At 42.3% G+C, this 16,442-nt stretch overlaps 1 protein-coding gene across 1 annotated transcript; it reads right to left on the reverse strand.

The window, feature by feature from the left end:
- Nucleotides 1-340: 340 nt before the first annotated feature.
- On the reverse strand, nt 341-1,088 carry CLDN8 (claudin 8; the record flags this gene model as incomplete). The annotated part of the gene is made up of 1 exon (XM_084538604.1): nt 341-1,088. One exon carries the CDS (start codon nt 1,086-1,088, stop codon nt 414-416), a length of 675 nt encoding a protein of 224 aa, XP_084394730.1. The 3' UTR covers nt 341-413.
- Between the last annotated feature and the right edge of the window lie 15,354 nt (nt 1,089-16,442).

Here is a 16,442-nt window from a genome sequence, read left to right on the forward strand (position 1 = left end):
CTTTCCCAGGAAAGAAAAAAAAGAAAAAAAAAAAAAAACCCTGAACCAGCTCTTTAACTCTCCTCTTATTTTCAGTAGGCCAGTACTTCATATCACAGTGGAACTGTAAACCCCTTAATTCTGGTTTCTGCATAAAATGCAAACAACAGCAAAGCCACACAACCCCAAAGCTATTCCAAGTTACTATTAAAACAGCATTCAACAGTCACCTTGCTGTCATTACAGCTGTACATGCTGCAGCACTAGCCCCAGCAAAGCCCAATTGGGGTAACAGCAGCTTCAAAATGCAGCAGCAGTCACGGGACAGGAGGCAACACCAGCTTTCTAGCTGTCCTTTCCTGTGAACGCTGAAGTACATCCAGGCAGATTGAATGCTTAAAAAATAAAAATCAAAAGGAAAAGGCAGGAGGCATCTAGACATACTGACTCCTGGAGTATGAGCTTTCGGTGGTCCTGTGCAGATGCTGGCTGTGCAGCGGGTAGTGGGGTGGTGCAGAGTAGCCGTAGCTCCTGGTTTTCTCACAGAAGCGGCAGAAGCAGCAGAATATGGCTCCGGCTGCCAAGAGGCAGAAGGCAGCCACCCAGCCCAGGTAGAGAGCCTCACCGAGCTCCCTTTTCTGTGCTACGTTGACTGCAGGATTGTAGAAGTCCTTGATGATGGTGTTGGCAACCCAGCAGACTGGAATGAGCGTGATGGCTCCCGAGAGGATGAAGAGGAGCCCAGCCGTCAAGAGAATATAGCCCTTGGCCGGCCAGCTGCTCTGCCTGCACCGCGTGCACTTCATCCCAACAGCAGCAACCAGGAACGCCAGGGAGGAGAGTGCTGACCCAGCACACATCAGCCCCCTGGATGCCTGCAGGTCCGTAGAGAGGGCCAGCACGGAGTCGTAGACCTTGCACTGCATCCTGATGTTGGCTTGCCTGATGCAGTGCATCCACAGGCCTTCCCAGATGGTCTCAAACACGATGATGTTGTGCTCAATGAAGGCAGACACCCTCCACTGGGGCATACCCGTGACTGCGAATGTCCCGATCATGCCAATGCCTCCGATGAGCAGCCCCGCGACCTGCAAAGCCCCACTAACCATGCTGCCTTTGAGAGGTGTGCAACACCCAACAGGTTCACCCTGCCAGGTGCACACTGATGACAAAAAAAAAAAAAAAAAAAAAAAAAAAAAAAAAAAAAAAATCAATTTTGTCCAAAAGTAGCTGTCCCTTGTGCGAAGAAAGTTTCAGAGTCAGGCTGCACAACCTTAAATCAGCTTAAATCTGGCACGCGCTACCTGGGACTTGGCTGCGCCTTCGTCGCCTTTATAATTCCCCTGCCACCACTGACTCAAAGAGGCAGACCGAACGATCAAGTGGAACAGCTTCCCAAAGCAAGAGACAGGACAGGGTGTGAGTAAACCAGCAAGAGCCATTTAGAATAAATGCACCGTCTGAGGAAGGTACATTTGCATTGAAGTTGCTTATTAAAAAAAAAAAAACCTGGTCTGCGCAGGGAGACCGTGTGTGCACCGGTGCAGTCAGTGAGGCTGTTACGCTGCATGCACAGGAAATTTCTGCCTCTGAGCCCTGCTCAGCTCAGGTTCCTGCAGGAGTGGTGGCAGCAGGCCAGGAGGAAAGCAGAGCCGCCCACCCTGCCACAGGGCCTCTGCTTGCAAAAGTGCTCTTGTGCTGGAGCCTGGAGGGGAGTGCTGCTGTGAGAAGATCACGGAACAAAGTAAATCAAAGGGATAAAGTGGCTCTGAACCTGAAACGGATGGCTCCATGGAGAATAGTCAGAGCTGCAAAGAACCATTTAAGAGTTAGAAAGGAACAATGAGAGACCTCAGCCCTGCTAATACTTGTCTACATATACAGTTTCATACATATCTATTGCTCTACAGAGTGTGTGCGGATAGTTTCTGGAGATATCCACATGCAGCCTGTTACAGCTATCCATGTACAAACACTTTAGAAAAATATCATTAAAAATAAAAGTATAAGTTAATCATAATAATTATGGAGATAATAGCAGGTAAACAGTTTGTTCAAGAATTCTTGAGTGAACCGTAGACAATCTTGGAAAACGACAGGTGTGGAAATTTGTGAAAGTCAAAGCAGTAGAAACTACAGTCAAAAATCTAGGAAAAAAAATCAAACGTAACAGCAGTTTCTTTTTACAAATTCATATAGCTAGGAATATATGCATGAAATATTCAGCTTGATCTCTAGATGTGTCCTAACATGAAAAAAAAAAAAATTAGGCATAAACTAAGATATTTTGTTATAAAATAGTATACTCCATATGTTGACAAGGACTAATTAGTTTATACTGTAATAGATCAATTTAGGATATAATTAGATAGACACTAAAATACTACTCGGCTGCTATTCATCTGAACTTTCTTCCCTCTATTTCTTTCATTGCCATTTTATATCTTCAAAAGCTGAAATTAAAAAAAAAAAAAAAAAAAAAAAAAAAAAAGAGCAGTGCAGTGCTAAATATGCCAGCTTGTTGGCATATCAAAGATAGGGAAAAGATAAAAGTCCTGCTTACATATAATATTTTATACTCCCTAAGCGTGTTTCTGTGTTAGTGTGTAGAAGTATGGTTAGGAGGCAGGCAAAAGTAAGAAGCACTCTACAAATCTTTCCATATTCAGTTTGGATCTCATAACCTCCTGCTTTTCCAACCTCTGCAGCAGTCTGCTGCTTATAAAGCCATACTGGAAGGGTGAAGGCAGGCATCCTCTCCTTTCCTTTCTGGTCCCCTGAGCCCTGATTTGCAGTCAGGCAACTTTTCATTATGCCCTTTTGGTTTCGTTCCTATCTCTGAAATCAAGCCTGCTTTTTCTGTGCCTCTCCTATTGCAAAGGCACCGAATGTCTTGCTCTGAACAGTGCAGTTCGTCTGATGGCAGCACCAAAAGCATTTTCCTGGATGAGAAGCCAAAGAGAAGTTTGCTTTTGGGGTTTGCTCCTACAGCATGAGAGGCTCTGGATTTGTGTAACTGGAACCACAACGATGCTTCGCATGCTGCCAACTAGTCCTGTCATACTGACCCATAAGCAATGGGCGTCTGGGTACAGGACTTCAGGAAAAGTGAGCAGGGAGAGACTCTTGAATAGTCTGAGCCATAGAAACAGGTAATAGTAGTTATCTGGATGCCATCAAATCACATCCACGCCTGAAGCTGTGCCCTTCAAATCCATGAGGCTAAGGTCCCTTTCAGTCATCAGAAAAGTCCCACTGTTTTCCTGGGGGAAGAAGGTGGTTAAATCCAGTTCCCCCAAGGGTGATACAAGATGGATTTTGAGGAGGTTATAAATGCACAATATTTTGACACTGCAAAAATGAATTTGGTATATTAAATATATAACTATGTAAATACCATCACATGGCTTTGCAGCCCTGTGGCTGCCACCCAGACAGCAAAGAAAAAGCTACGAGTCTGTATCAGAACAAATAAACAAGCACTTTAATAACATACCAGTACAGAAACACAAATATGAGACAAGCAGCAGGACTGATACTGCTTAAAGACTACTGAAGTTCTAATTTACAGGACATGGAAAATAATTAGCTGAGCAAATATAATTTAACCACGTTATTGATTAATTTACAAAACCATTAAAGCTCCTATATAAATTCATGGCAAGATTGTGTCTGTGCCAAGGATTCAGTATTTGCACATTGTTAGGAGGATTAAATTTTAGTACCTTATCTTAGTTAAAACCATTTCCAAAAGGAAATGTGGGGAAATCTTATTGAGCATTATGGATTGCATCTGCTTGTCTACAATAAAAACACAGGAAGGGGAGCAAGTCAAGAATCTCACTTTGTTCTTGTCTGTATTCAAACATGCCATTTTAATACAGGGAAGTATCAGAAATATCTGTGATTTTACCATGGGCCAAAGGATCTGATCCATTTTGTTATAAAATAAATACACACACCTATCATTTTACCATTTTCCTTTATCCTCTCCTCTCCTCTCCTCTCCTCTCCTCTCCTCTCCTCTCTTCTCCTCTCCTCTCCTTTTTCACAACTTAAGGTATTAGTATCCACACACTCAGTACCAAGCTTTTCTATGTGACCTGTGTAGTTCCCAGCTCTGTATTCCCAGATCTGCCTTCTTCCCCTTTCTCCTCTCCAGAGTGGGTGAGTAAGCCAGCTGCAGGCACTCCTCATTCTGTGTTTTGGTGAGTAAGAGAGACCTAAAGCAATGACAGCATTCCATGAGCAGAAAATGGGTAACGTTTCAGCACTGGGCTTGGTTTGTCTGTTAGCTTCAAACAAATAGGACCTCAGAACGATTTGCTTCTCTGTCCCTTCTTCACTCTAATAGCACCTTTCTCCAGTAAATCCCCTTGTGTGGGAGCAAGAAGGGATTTCTCACCCTTCTTGCATGGCTTTTCTTCTGAAAAAGAAGAAAACTTACACTTTGGGAAGGAGATGAAGTGAGGAGATAACCCTGTGATTAGCTCAGCTGCCACTTAACACCATTTCTCACAGTTTCTCTGGGAACCCACTACTCCCTACAGGGGCAACACAGCCCCCAAGTCCCTGTCACGACCCATTTTCAACCACTAAAGGTGTTATGGAATAAAACACACCAAAAAAATATGTTTTGAGCATAATGTCCTTCCTCTTCCTGAGAAAATAGCAAGTGTTTTAATTCCAGAATTGTGAAGTGCTAAGAGCAATTGCTGATGCTGAGGGGGAGGTGGGAAGAGGGGGAAGAATTGGTTGCTCAGCACCTCAGAAAATCTCACCCTGCATCAGTAACACATTGCAAAGAATCCTGATTATTGATACTCTTATGGAAAACAGAGAAGTGTTGATGTCGGACAAGTTGTTCAGCATTTTCTTTGTTGGAAGGCTATTATTACTGTGTCAGTGGATATGCACTACTCTATGGCTCGCCCCAGGTACACCTGACATTTATTTTGCTCCAAGATCTTTTACCTAATGCAGCAGAACATGAAAAGCCAGTTCAGCATATCTATTCCAAACAGAAACAATCACATACATTCATAATCAGCTTCAATGAAGAGCCACTTCTTTTCAATTGAGGTAGCTTTTACTTCTGTATCATCCTTCTCCCCATCACTTGCTGCTAACAAGAGACCATTGTCTAGATAGCAAATGGCATAATCACAGAAATGCAAAAAGTAATAAGCCTTGGCTGGTAATGTAACAGCATTGCAGATAGTTGTTCTGTGAAATATTTTTGCCTAATATCCCAAATAACTTTACACATTTGGTTCTCTTGCTCCCCACGCTTTAAATCCCATATATAAAATCCATGACAATGTGATGATGTTCCCCTCGGATTAACATGCGGTGCAGAAATTTCAATTTCCCTGCTTTTAACTTCTGTTTGTTTTGTGAAGTGTTAATGCAGAAAATTTGCCTAACTTGGAACTGGGGCATATGGGATTTGGACATGCAGAATCCTGAAAAAATAGTATTTCTGAAGATACTCAATGCCAAGAGAGCATCAGAGGCAACAACTTCTTATGTTACCTGCCTCGATACGCCTTTAGAAATAGCTGAAACCTCATAGAGAGCTGGGTACCTGAACAAAGAACTGACCTACTCATGTTGATGAATCTTCATAAGAACAAACAGCAGAGAATGCTAAACTAAAGAAGGGGAGGGAAAACTAACCACTTGGTGCCATGAAAAAATGGACCAGGTAAAGTTCATGGGTAGATGTCAGAGAATCATTCTGCACCAGGAGAGATTGGCCCTGAGGAGGTTGTAGGGCATTTCTGGCCCCAGATTCTTGCACTTGGTACTGAGATCTTCCATCCTCAGGAAGGGATCACATCAGGAAGGTGACTTCTGCCTTGAGATATGTAGCTTACACTCACTGACACCCATCACTCTTCTGCTGTGAAATGAGTAGGAACTTGAAGTATTTTGCATGAAGTCAATTTTTTCTTCCATGCATAAAGAGATCATGTATATGAAGGCCTGGGATTAATATAACTTCAATGTTTTGAGAAAAAGTTATGTGATTGATGTGTTTGAAATAAAATTTAAATCCCAGTTTATTCTATTCAGGTGGTGGCCTTAGCCACATTCTCTAGCATCTCCTGCAATCAGACTACAATTTACAGGTGCCAGACCTTCTCTGAAAGGAAATGTAACATAAGTTGACTTGATTAAAAGTTCATGTCTCCAGTCAAAACCTATCATTTGTGGCATTTCTGCTCCAGCCCAGTTGAAGCATCACCATATTACATTTAACTTTCTATTCTAAAAGCTCCCCGGGCTTCTATTTTTAGCATTCCTGACATTCTTGCTGTGAAGGGCTGCCCATCCTGAATCATAAGACTTTCACAAGTGTGACATGATAGTTCATTAAAGATAAAAACTATTGTCCAACGCTTGTCTTCTGTTATATCCCACATGCCTCAGCAACTGTGGCAGGATTTCACAGGTGGAACTAAGACTAAAACTTTAGTTTTACCTGCTCACATAGAATCAATGTTGAGAGTCACACAGTGGAAATGTTCACAGAACATAAGGATTGTTTTCAACCTAATTAATAATGTTTTGGTGTAGTAAGATCATTGTAATGATAACATACATGTATATATTGTAGACACAGTTTCGCATTTTTGAGACAACAGTAAAGTTGCAGTTATTTGTAGTAACCTAAGGGGAGAGAAGGAAGAGGGGACTCAGGCAAGCAAAATCACGAATTTAAAACACATGCTGTGTGTGAAGTCAGAAGAATGCTGAAGGGGGAGTGTTGTTTCTTTGGTGTAGCAGTTGAGCTACAGCCCACGAAATCTGCACATCCTTGCTCGAGGTAAGGATGCTGTGTCAAGACCTAGCAGAAAAATAAACAGCATATGCTACCTGATTCTAGTTTTCTGTTTTCTTGAAAGGTGTCCTTGCTCTTTTTCTTGATTTTCCATTTTTTGTTCTTGCTAAAGAAATCTGGGCTCAGAAATCTCAGAAAATTTTTAACATGTTTTTGCCTCTGCAATAGCTTACCTGGCTTTAGCACTGATGGATTATTGTGGATGAGCTAAATAACATCTTCAAAAACAGATCATAGCAGTCTGGCATGATTTCTGGAAAAAGAACAGACAAAATAGTAACACAATAAATATCCTCAAGCAGGCCAAACGAAGCACTATAGTTTTAGCCTTTGTATGGCAGTCCCAGTAATGTGACACACGCGTCGTGCCAGAAGCCAGCAGCTGGCAGGTTTTTGGAGTGCTCCCACAAATCTTTCGAGGCACAGCCTGGTGCTGCTGGCGTTGCCGCTCCCTTCAGCAGCTGTGCCTGCGCTCTCTTCGGCCTCAGATGCCGCAGCATTGACTCACATCCAGACCTTACCCCTTCTTCCATGCTAAGCCCACCCAGATGTCCAGCTGTGCTCTGGTGTTAATAAGCCCTTCCGCTTCCTGTACAGCCTCCACGTTGTGTTTCTGATGGTAGGAGAGACAGCATAAATATGCAAGCTGCTTTACAAACAAAGCCCCCTGAGCCTGCAATAGCATTGCAGATCACGGAGCCCACTGCTACACAGCGTATGCCTGCTGCAAGCTCCCACCCGCCACGATTCATAAATCGCCATGAACCCTGGGATGAGTGAGATGACGGAGGCACCTGCTACTGGCAAACTATTTCCACTCACTCCCTGCCCTGGCCAAGGTCCCGCCTTGCTGGGGCAGGAAGGATTGAGCTGCTGCTTCCATGCATGAGAACCCATCACCTGTGAAAATGGAAGGCAGCAACCATTTGCTGTCTTTTACGTGAATGCAGCAAGATCAGGAATTAGTACAGCTCAGGAATCCAGTCTTGGAACATTTATTTGAGCACAGTGATGGTTGTTTTGAGTGCTGGCCCAGGGGAACAAACTTAGATTCATATTCTAAATACCCTTCATGTGTGGGTGCAAGCCACCTGGAGGCACTTTCTAAAGTTCAAAGGGGATAAAGCTTTCTCTTTGTAAACATCATAACTGTCAGCAGAGAGCTAGAAAAAGGCATCTAAAGCAGGTATATATAACTAAAAAGCCTTTAAAATCTGAAAGAAGGATCAAAACACCATATAAAGAGTGATTTCAAAGTTTTCTCCCTTATCCACTTCTTCCTCAATTTGATTGTGCAGCCACACTTCACAGTTTATTTCTGGGTTAAAACTTTCTCCTTTATTGCCAGTTCTCCTCGTTCATCAACTTTCTGCTGCTGCATCTGTAAGTAACTTGGCCAGGGGTAGCCAATATTTGTGCAGACCAGGCTCTCCCATGTAGGACCCCATCTGAAGCCTGCAAGAGATCTGCTCATGGAGGAACATCAACACCAACACACTTAATGATGCCAAAACACTTCAAGATCAAGATAACGTGTACCAGCTGCAATGTTATTCACAGATCAATATACTATTAAATTAGTTGGGGTGCTGCACAATAAATCTTCACAAATTCACCATGAAATACCTAAATGGAACAACCTCTTGATGAAACAGGTGAGTGGAGGCAAGAAAAAGGAAGAACTTTCTTGACTGTTAAGTATTATTCACAGTATTTAAGCAAACGTGCAAGAAGTTATTTAAAGGACATCTTAGCCAGACAGTGCTCATCTTATTCAACACAAAGTTGTTTGCTCAATGAAAGGCATAAAGGTAAAAAGAAAAGGTAGGATGCGATTTGGGGCTAGCAGAACAACTGAAAACAAGGACAAGGAAGAGAAGGGAAAGAAGGCAAACTGGGGAGGCTGATGTGTGCTAGGCTGTTAGTTTTTTCACTTGACCCAAAGAGGGAAATTGTGGCTACTTACAAACCCCTGGGGGGTGCAGCTCTTCAGCTTCCCATCCCCTTACCTGTCCATACCCTTTTCTCTTTCTGACAAAGCTGCAGGTACATACCCAAACTGTCATTTATCTCATTCATACTTATACATCTTTGGCCCCTGTATCCCATGTACGCATGCTGACTGCTCAATTCTGAGGGCTTCTCATCTCCCCCATTCCCTGGTCTGGCTGCTCCCTACATACCAAGGTGGAAAGGACACTGCCGAGGTGAGGGTCTGTGCCCAAATCTGTCTTTGTTTCCTTTTAGTGCAAGTCGGACTGATGATGTTACAGAACATCCACTAACAGGACTTTAGCAAAGCAAAATGCATCTGCACATTTGGTGATGGCTTTTGTATTTGTTTGCAGCCTTCCCGACTGTGCCTGTTAGATCATCACCTTCTCCCAGATTTGTGCTAAAAGCTTATGCCAGCGAGCTCACATTTGAATTTGGTCTATTAAAATGTAAGCCATCAGATGGCACATGTTCAGCTGGCACTCTGCACTTATAGTTTCATGAAAGTACTGAACAAAAATACTTTTCAGAGATACAGCAATCATCCTGAAACATTATTAGTACCATGACACTGCATCTCCTCAGATAAGTTAAATTTATCCTCATTGGGAAAATGTTCAATTTTCCCCTGCATTTCTTTGTTTGGCTCTATGACCTGTTCTTCTGGAGCGTGAGATTGGGATGCACACATGGAATGCAAGAAGAGCTGGGTGCAATTCTTTCAAGGACAATATTTTTCAGTCCAAGCAGAGTTTGGCTTTTAACAACAACATATGCTGTAGCAAATGTTCTTTTCCGTCGATGTTATCCATTATCAGATGAAATTTCCAAATGAAAAATTTAAACAATGACAGAAATTCTAAATATTTAATTTAGAACTCTAACCAATGAAAGTATGTTAAAAAATAAGTTGTTAAATAAAAACCCAGCGTTTTTCTCCATGTCATCTATTTAGAAAGCCAAAAACTTTTTCTCTGCCTACCAAGAAGCATTACTGAATTGAATTTTATTTGAAAATTCCTATGGAAAACAACAACAAATTCAAAAGGAAACTATTTAAAATATATATTTCTCTCTATTTCCTAAAGTCCTTTTTTTCAAATAGGTAAGAAATTTCCATAGACTGTGTTCCCCCACTTCGCATATGCACATACACTTTTTTTCCCTGCTTTAGAAAGGCAGACTGTACAAGCTGCTGTTCCTTGGTTATGTCTACTAAAGGAAAAGAAAAGCTAGTAACACAGTGCCACAGCCATGTCCCTGCCTCGGGCAGCAGACCTGACAGAGAAAGCAACAGACTTGTGCCTGAAACTATGGAACATTTACAGAATTCTGGGCCCCGACTAGGCATATGCATCTCCTGGACTATAAGAAGAAGAAAAAAGCAGTACTGATCAAAGCTCTGGCCCTGGCACAGGACTGTGGAGAATTCACAAACCAAGCCTTGAATTGGTTTCAGCCACCCTGAGCCACCTGAAGCCCCAGAGCTTTGCAGGTGCCCACGGGAGCTGCTTCAGCCCCAGAGCAGTGATATTCAGGTGCTCGCACAGGCTTAGAGAGAAAAGGGATGAATGCACCCAGACCAGTATAACTTTGGTAGAGCGAACATATCAACCAGAGTCCTGGGAGATGAAGGTGAAGGATTTCTCAATACATCCATTACCATCCCAGGGACGAGTTTCTGTCCTGTCTAGATTCACTGTCAGCTGCTGTTTCTCACCCCATCCGGCCAGGGATACAAGAATGAGTCCCAGGGTCTAGATTAGAGTTTATCTGCCCTATACACTATACCACAGCACAGAGACACAGGAGCTCCAAACCAGGTTGGGTGTCCCAGCAGCTCCAGGTGAGATGATGGCTGCCTTGGCTAGGCTGCTTCTTCTGCTGAGCACACAAAATTATCTCCCCGCAGCCTGCCAATCTGCAGGCTACGTGCACACTTCAGGGCATGCACCCTTTTATATATATTGACAGATGAAGAGCCTGTTCAGTATTGCAGCATTTAATAATACAATATTTCTCATACACAGAGTCCATCCTTGGAAACATGTAGAGTAAGGGGGCTGTGTAAGACCACAGTCAGTAACTGCTCACCCCTTCTAATCAATATGAAACAAGAAAAATACAGCTTATTACAGACATAAACAATCCCTTAAATGTGCATTTCAGAAACATTTAAGCGATAGCAGTCTGTCTAGCTGCTTCACACAGTTCTCACCTCAGTAGTATCTGAGCATCTCCCAGTTTATGGCTATAATGTTGGGTACCCCTCAATTAAGCGTGACAATACCTAGCACTTGTCAACAGCCCTTGCCAGCTGGTAAGCACATTACACTTATTAGTTAAGCTTCATGATATTCATCAGATGTAGGTTGCTAAATACAGTATGGTTACCTCTGTTCAGTGACAAAAAGCCACTAAAGTGGTTATAGCTGTCCAGTGATCAGAAAATGTATGTGGTTCATGCCTCAAAATTTCAATATTCTGTTATATCATGGTTATCATCCCTTTCAAGGACTGAAAAGGCTCTTTTCTTCTGTGCTTTCCTGAAATACATACCTGCATTGTCAGCATTTCCAGCTCATTTTCCCTTCCCGTTAAATCATCAGCAGTTTAGAAGCCATTAGGATATAAAACTTGCTTACTGGCTGCCTGGTCTCTGAACACGTTGGTGAAACAGACTCTCAAGCATGCACATGAGGGTAGGGAGCAGGGCCCTGCCACTCTTAAAAAATTCTGCTAATCCAGCTTCAAAATGCCACGTATTGCCTGTAAATCAGTCAGTGGGCACAAGGTGCATGTGAAGAGCAGGAGTGCACGTGTCTGTAAGCAACAGCAGACATCTCCTAAGAACATTAGTGGGCCAAAAGGTCTACACACAAGCCAGCCAGCAAACGTGTGGTGCAGTCTGCTGGGACACGCACCTGGTAACAGCCCAGTTCTTCCTGAACAAGGTGCAAGCACTGATAACCTGAACCAGTCAGGGCAAGCTCAGAGGCACGACTTGATTCCTGCCTCTCTGCACAAAAGCATTGGTGGAATGTGACGTCTTTTGTTCACAATGCTTTGGTTTTGGTGGAAAGGGGGAAAAAAAATCATAGAAATCGTGATTTGGAATACTTCTCCTGACTGCTGCAAGGCACCCAGAAGCTTCAGGACAATTCAAGGTTACATGTTGGCCCATTTGGAGAAGTCAACCTTGAAAAGAGATAAGTCTTTGCTTTTATCTAAAACAGAATAACATTCCCTTCTAATCCCAAAGATAGGAGGCTCAGTAGCACGTCTGCAACAGTGATTTAAAGCAACCTTTTGACTTTGTTCTGAAAGAGCCTGGAAGGCCTCATGCAGTCACTTACAGCTGTTCCTGGCGTCCTGCTGTGGCCCGAGCTTCCTGTACCGTAGCTAGGAGGCTAGATGGAGCATGGAAGGACAGAGCCGAGCCACTTCTGCCAAGGAAGGGACAGGGAGAGATGAAGGGCAGAGCTGAGAGAAAAGCCCCAGAGAGTGAGCCTGCCTGCTCCTGCTGCCTGGGAAAGGAGCCCAGCAGCTCCCTCCAGCTCTGGGACCTGGCTCCACTGGAGTCATCACAGGGGGGAACTGACCATTCCCACCACCACCAGCTCTGCCAACACCTGTCCTCCAGACAAAATCTCCAGTGCTTTTTTCTGCTTGGCCAGGCAGCAGAAAGGTTTTCCCCTGTGTTTTTTCGCCACTGCTGTCCTTAACCCACAGCCAAGAGCTGCCCTGTGCCAGGCTGTTTGGCGGGCAGGTGTCCTGGAGGTCCATCAGCTCAAGGACATGCTAGCTCAGATGAGCTGGTGGGCCTTGGGGTATCACAGGGCCTTTGCCAGCTCAAGGCCACACAATTGCTGGTTTCTGTGCCTTTGGGAAAGACTGGCATAAAACATCAGTAAATACTTCCAGGGTCTGTTCTATGCCCATCAAACTACGTTGTGTACTTATGCCTGTTAGGTTAACCAAGGCTTTTAAGTTAAGTTCTTTGAATCTGTTTTGGTTGATTGGCTCTAAAATCTCTAGTAACTGCACTCATTTGTAATATAAAATATATGTCTGTGTATATATATATACATGTGTATATATACACAACCATTTAATGCAAAATAAAATTAGTATTAGGGTTCCTGAAAGGTGTTTTACTGCAGTTGTAAAAATTACTGTTAGCTTTTAAATTGGACCATCAGATTAGTGTATTACAAATAACAGCTCCTATGCCTTGAAATGTTACATCCCAAATATTACAGCAATTTACTATCAAATAAAAATGATAAGGTCACTTCTTCTGGCAACATTGACCAACAAATTCTGTTCAAATTATTTCAAAAGTGCTATCCAAACATCACTTTCTTAAACAATTAAAAGAAGAATTATTTGTCTTTTGACCATAAAACCTTACACAGAACTACTAGTCTTGGTTTCTATCCAAAAAATTAAAGATGTGATAGTTAATGACTGAAAAAGTAGCAAAAACCTGCCTGTTCCCAGTGACACTGATGATAAATTCTCATTTTTTCAGTTGATACCAAAGAAGGAAGAGATCCCATTCAAAGGGACCTGGACAGGAACCACGTTAGGTTCAACAAGTCCAAGTGCAAGGTGTTGCACCTGGGCCAGAGCAATCCCAGACATGAGCACAAACTGGAAGAACTCATTGAGAGCAGCCCTGCGGAGGACTTGGGGGCTCTGGTAGACAAAAAGCTCGACATGAGCCAGCAGTGCGCACTTGCAGCCCAGAAGGCCAACTGCATCCTGTGCTGCATCAGCAGAGAAGTGACCAGCAGGTCCAGGGAGGTGATCGTCCCCCTCTGCTCTGCCTTTGTGAGGCCCCACTTGCACTGCTGTGTCCAGGTCTGGGGCCCCCAGACCAATAAAGATGTTGATCTGCTATAATGGGTCCAGAGGAGGGCCACAAAGATGATCAGAGGGCTGGAGCACCTCTTCTATGAAGAAAGACTGAGCGAGCTGGGGCTGTTCAGCCTGGAGAAGAGAAGGCTCCGGAGTGACCTTATTATGGTTTTTCAGTACTTAAAGAGGGCTTATAAAAAGGTGGAGAAGGACTTTTTTTCTCAGTCGGATAATGACAGGACAAGGGTAATAGTTTTAAACTCAAATAAAGTATGTTTAGATTAGATAAAAGGAAGAAATTCTTTTTTTGTTTGAGAGTGGTGAAGCATTGCAACAGGTTGCCCAAAGAAGCTGTGGATGTCTCACCCCTGGAGGTATTCAAGACCACGTTAGATGAGGCCCTGGGCAACCTGATCTCAGGAGTGGCATCCCTGCCTATGGCAGGGGGGTTGGAGTTAGATGATCTTTCAGGTCCTTTCCAACACGAGGCATTCTATGATTCTATGATTTTCTTGTTTTGGGATTTCTGCAATAAATGTATGATAAACAAGATGTTAATCCAAAATTTGCCCACTATAAGAAAAGGCTATACAGTTATGAATCTTTTTTGTTAAAAACCAAGGCAGGTCAGAATTCTTTGTAATGGTACTTTCTTCAGTGCAGTCCTCACTAAGGGATAGGCACCACATGTAGGAAACTGAAGGAGACTGAAAACTCAAATGTGATATAGATAAATGAATGAGAAATATGTGGAAGAACTCAGTGTGAAGACAAACATACTTTTTTTAGTTAATCCCTTCCCTTCCCTCCTCTGCAGCATCCCAAATAATCCTTATCTAAATATTTTATTCTGGAACTATGTTGTCTCTTATCTTTTTACACCATGCTTTTGTATTTGATCTTAATCTTTTTCTGTTTAGCTTGTACCAGCCTCTGGCCCTTTCACATTCAAGAATTTTCTTTCTACAGAAATTTCCCATTAGGAGTAGAAAAAATATAAGTGTTTCTGTGGGTAAATAACATAAGATCTAATGTTATATGTGGAAAAAAGATATGGCTATCTTAGCATGAATTCATTTTCCTAAAACTTAAAGACAAGTCACATCATTTCTTTCTTGTAATGATATCTTCCATAGGGTGGAGGCATGCTGAAGGCAGTGCAATGAAATTACAACAATTTACAATATTGCAACACATCAGAACTCCAACCTCATGTCTCAGGAGTGTGCCTCCAGCTCCCATAAACAGCTCTGGAGTTCTTTGGAGGAAACATTTACTTTATAATTTCACCACAAACTAGAAAGTCAACATCAGCTATAGTGTTGTGAAATTATTCCCCACTCACAAAAGCAGCTGTGAAAGAACATTATCATTACAGACCTCAAACATACACTTTTTTTTTTTTGTTACAAATTCTCATTTAAGATTGTCACTGAATATTAATTCTCATTAACTCAAAACACCACTGAATGTTCATTCAATCATAAATTCCTTGTCAGATAATCGAGATGTCATATTTTCTATGGCCACTTGAGTTTCTTCTGGTAGACAAGGAACACCTTTTCATAACTAGAGTCTGAATTTTGATAGTAATTCAACCCTGCACCTTTCAGAGCAAAATCAGAAACTTTGTTCTTGTGGTTTCTCCTCTCTGCTCTAAGACTATTGCCAAGACAGACTGTATACAGAATCAGCATTCCTCTTCCTCACCGATTTCAGAGCAGGGGTTGAGACAAATAAATCTAAGCATAAAAAGAAAAAGCTTTTATTTACCAAATATGTGTTTACTCTGACCTTATCATGTACACAAAAGCTGGACCTGTAATATATCTTTACTGCCACAAAGTTGTAACTGCAGAGCACGTAGGGAAGCCAGCAGTACATTGACCCCTGTCTGCCACAGGTAAGAAACGAAATGCAAGGATGGACTTTAGAGGAACCTTGAGTTCAGTCTTCAAACTTATCCTGAAGTCTGAGCCACTGACAAGCCATTACTACTGTTGCTTTTAGTAACTAAGTAGAAATTGGGACATGTCCTAATGCTGTAATCACATTTCTATTTAAGTAGATATGGCAATTATTGTACAGAGTTATCAGCAAAAGCTGTGCAAAATATTTACAGTGAGTGATGAATCCTCAAGCTTATGTTTCCAAGAACTTGGACCCCAGTTTACTGGCTTCATAATTATAACAGAAACCTCCTCCCACTTAGCCACCCTCACACCATGCTGCCTGAAGTTTTCTAAACTCATATAACAAATGAAGACACTGAGGTCAAGCATAACTGAGAGAGGGGGTGAAAAATCTGCTGTAATGAATTCAGCCTGGATATTTATTAATTTTCCTCTTGCTAAACACCCAAACAAACCCACACAGGATGTTTGCTTCCAACCAATGCAGACTGCAGGGTTTAATTAGCTGAAAGCTCCACAAATTGAGCCCTGCTGAGTTTGCTGCTGTGGTTATAATCCAAGTTTTAAAGGATACAGAAACAGCCATAGGACATCTCATTATGTCCTGCGTCAAAGTGAAATGGTGAACACCTGAGTTCAGGTGATAATATAATCTTTTTTATTATTATTATTATTATTTTTTAAGTGCAATGAAGATTGTCATATTTGTTCCAGGGTCTTTTTGAACTGTTGAAGTACTGTGCTGTCTGGAGAGAGGCACAAACAAGCAGCTAATGTAGAAGTATCAAGCACAGTCAAGGTGAGATAGTGTGCTGCATTCTTAATACTTTTGTGGTTGTTCGTAA

The sequence above is a fragment of the Aythya ferina genome (assembly GCF_964211825.1).
Source record: "Aythya ferina genome assembly, chromosome: 1".
Lineage (NCBI taxonomy): Eukaryota > Metazoa > Chordata > Aves > Anseriformes > Anatidae > Aythya > Aythya ferina.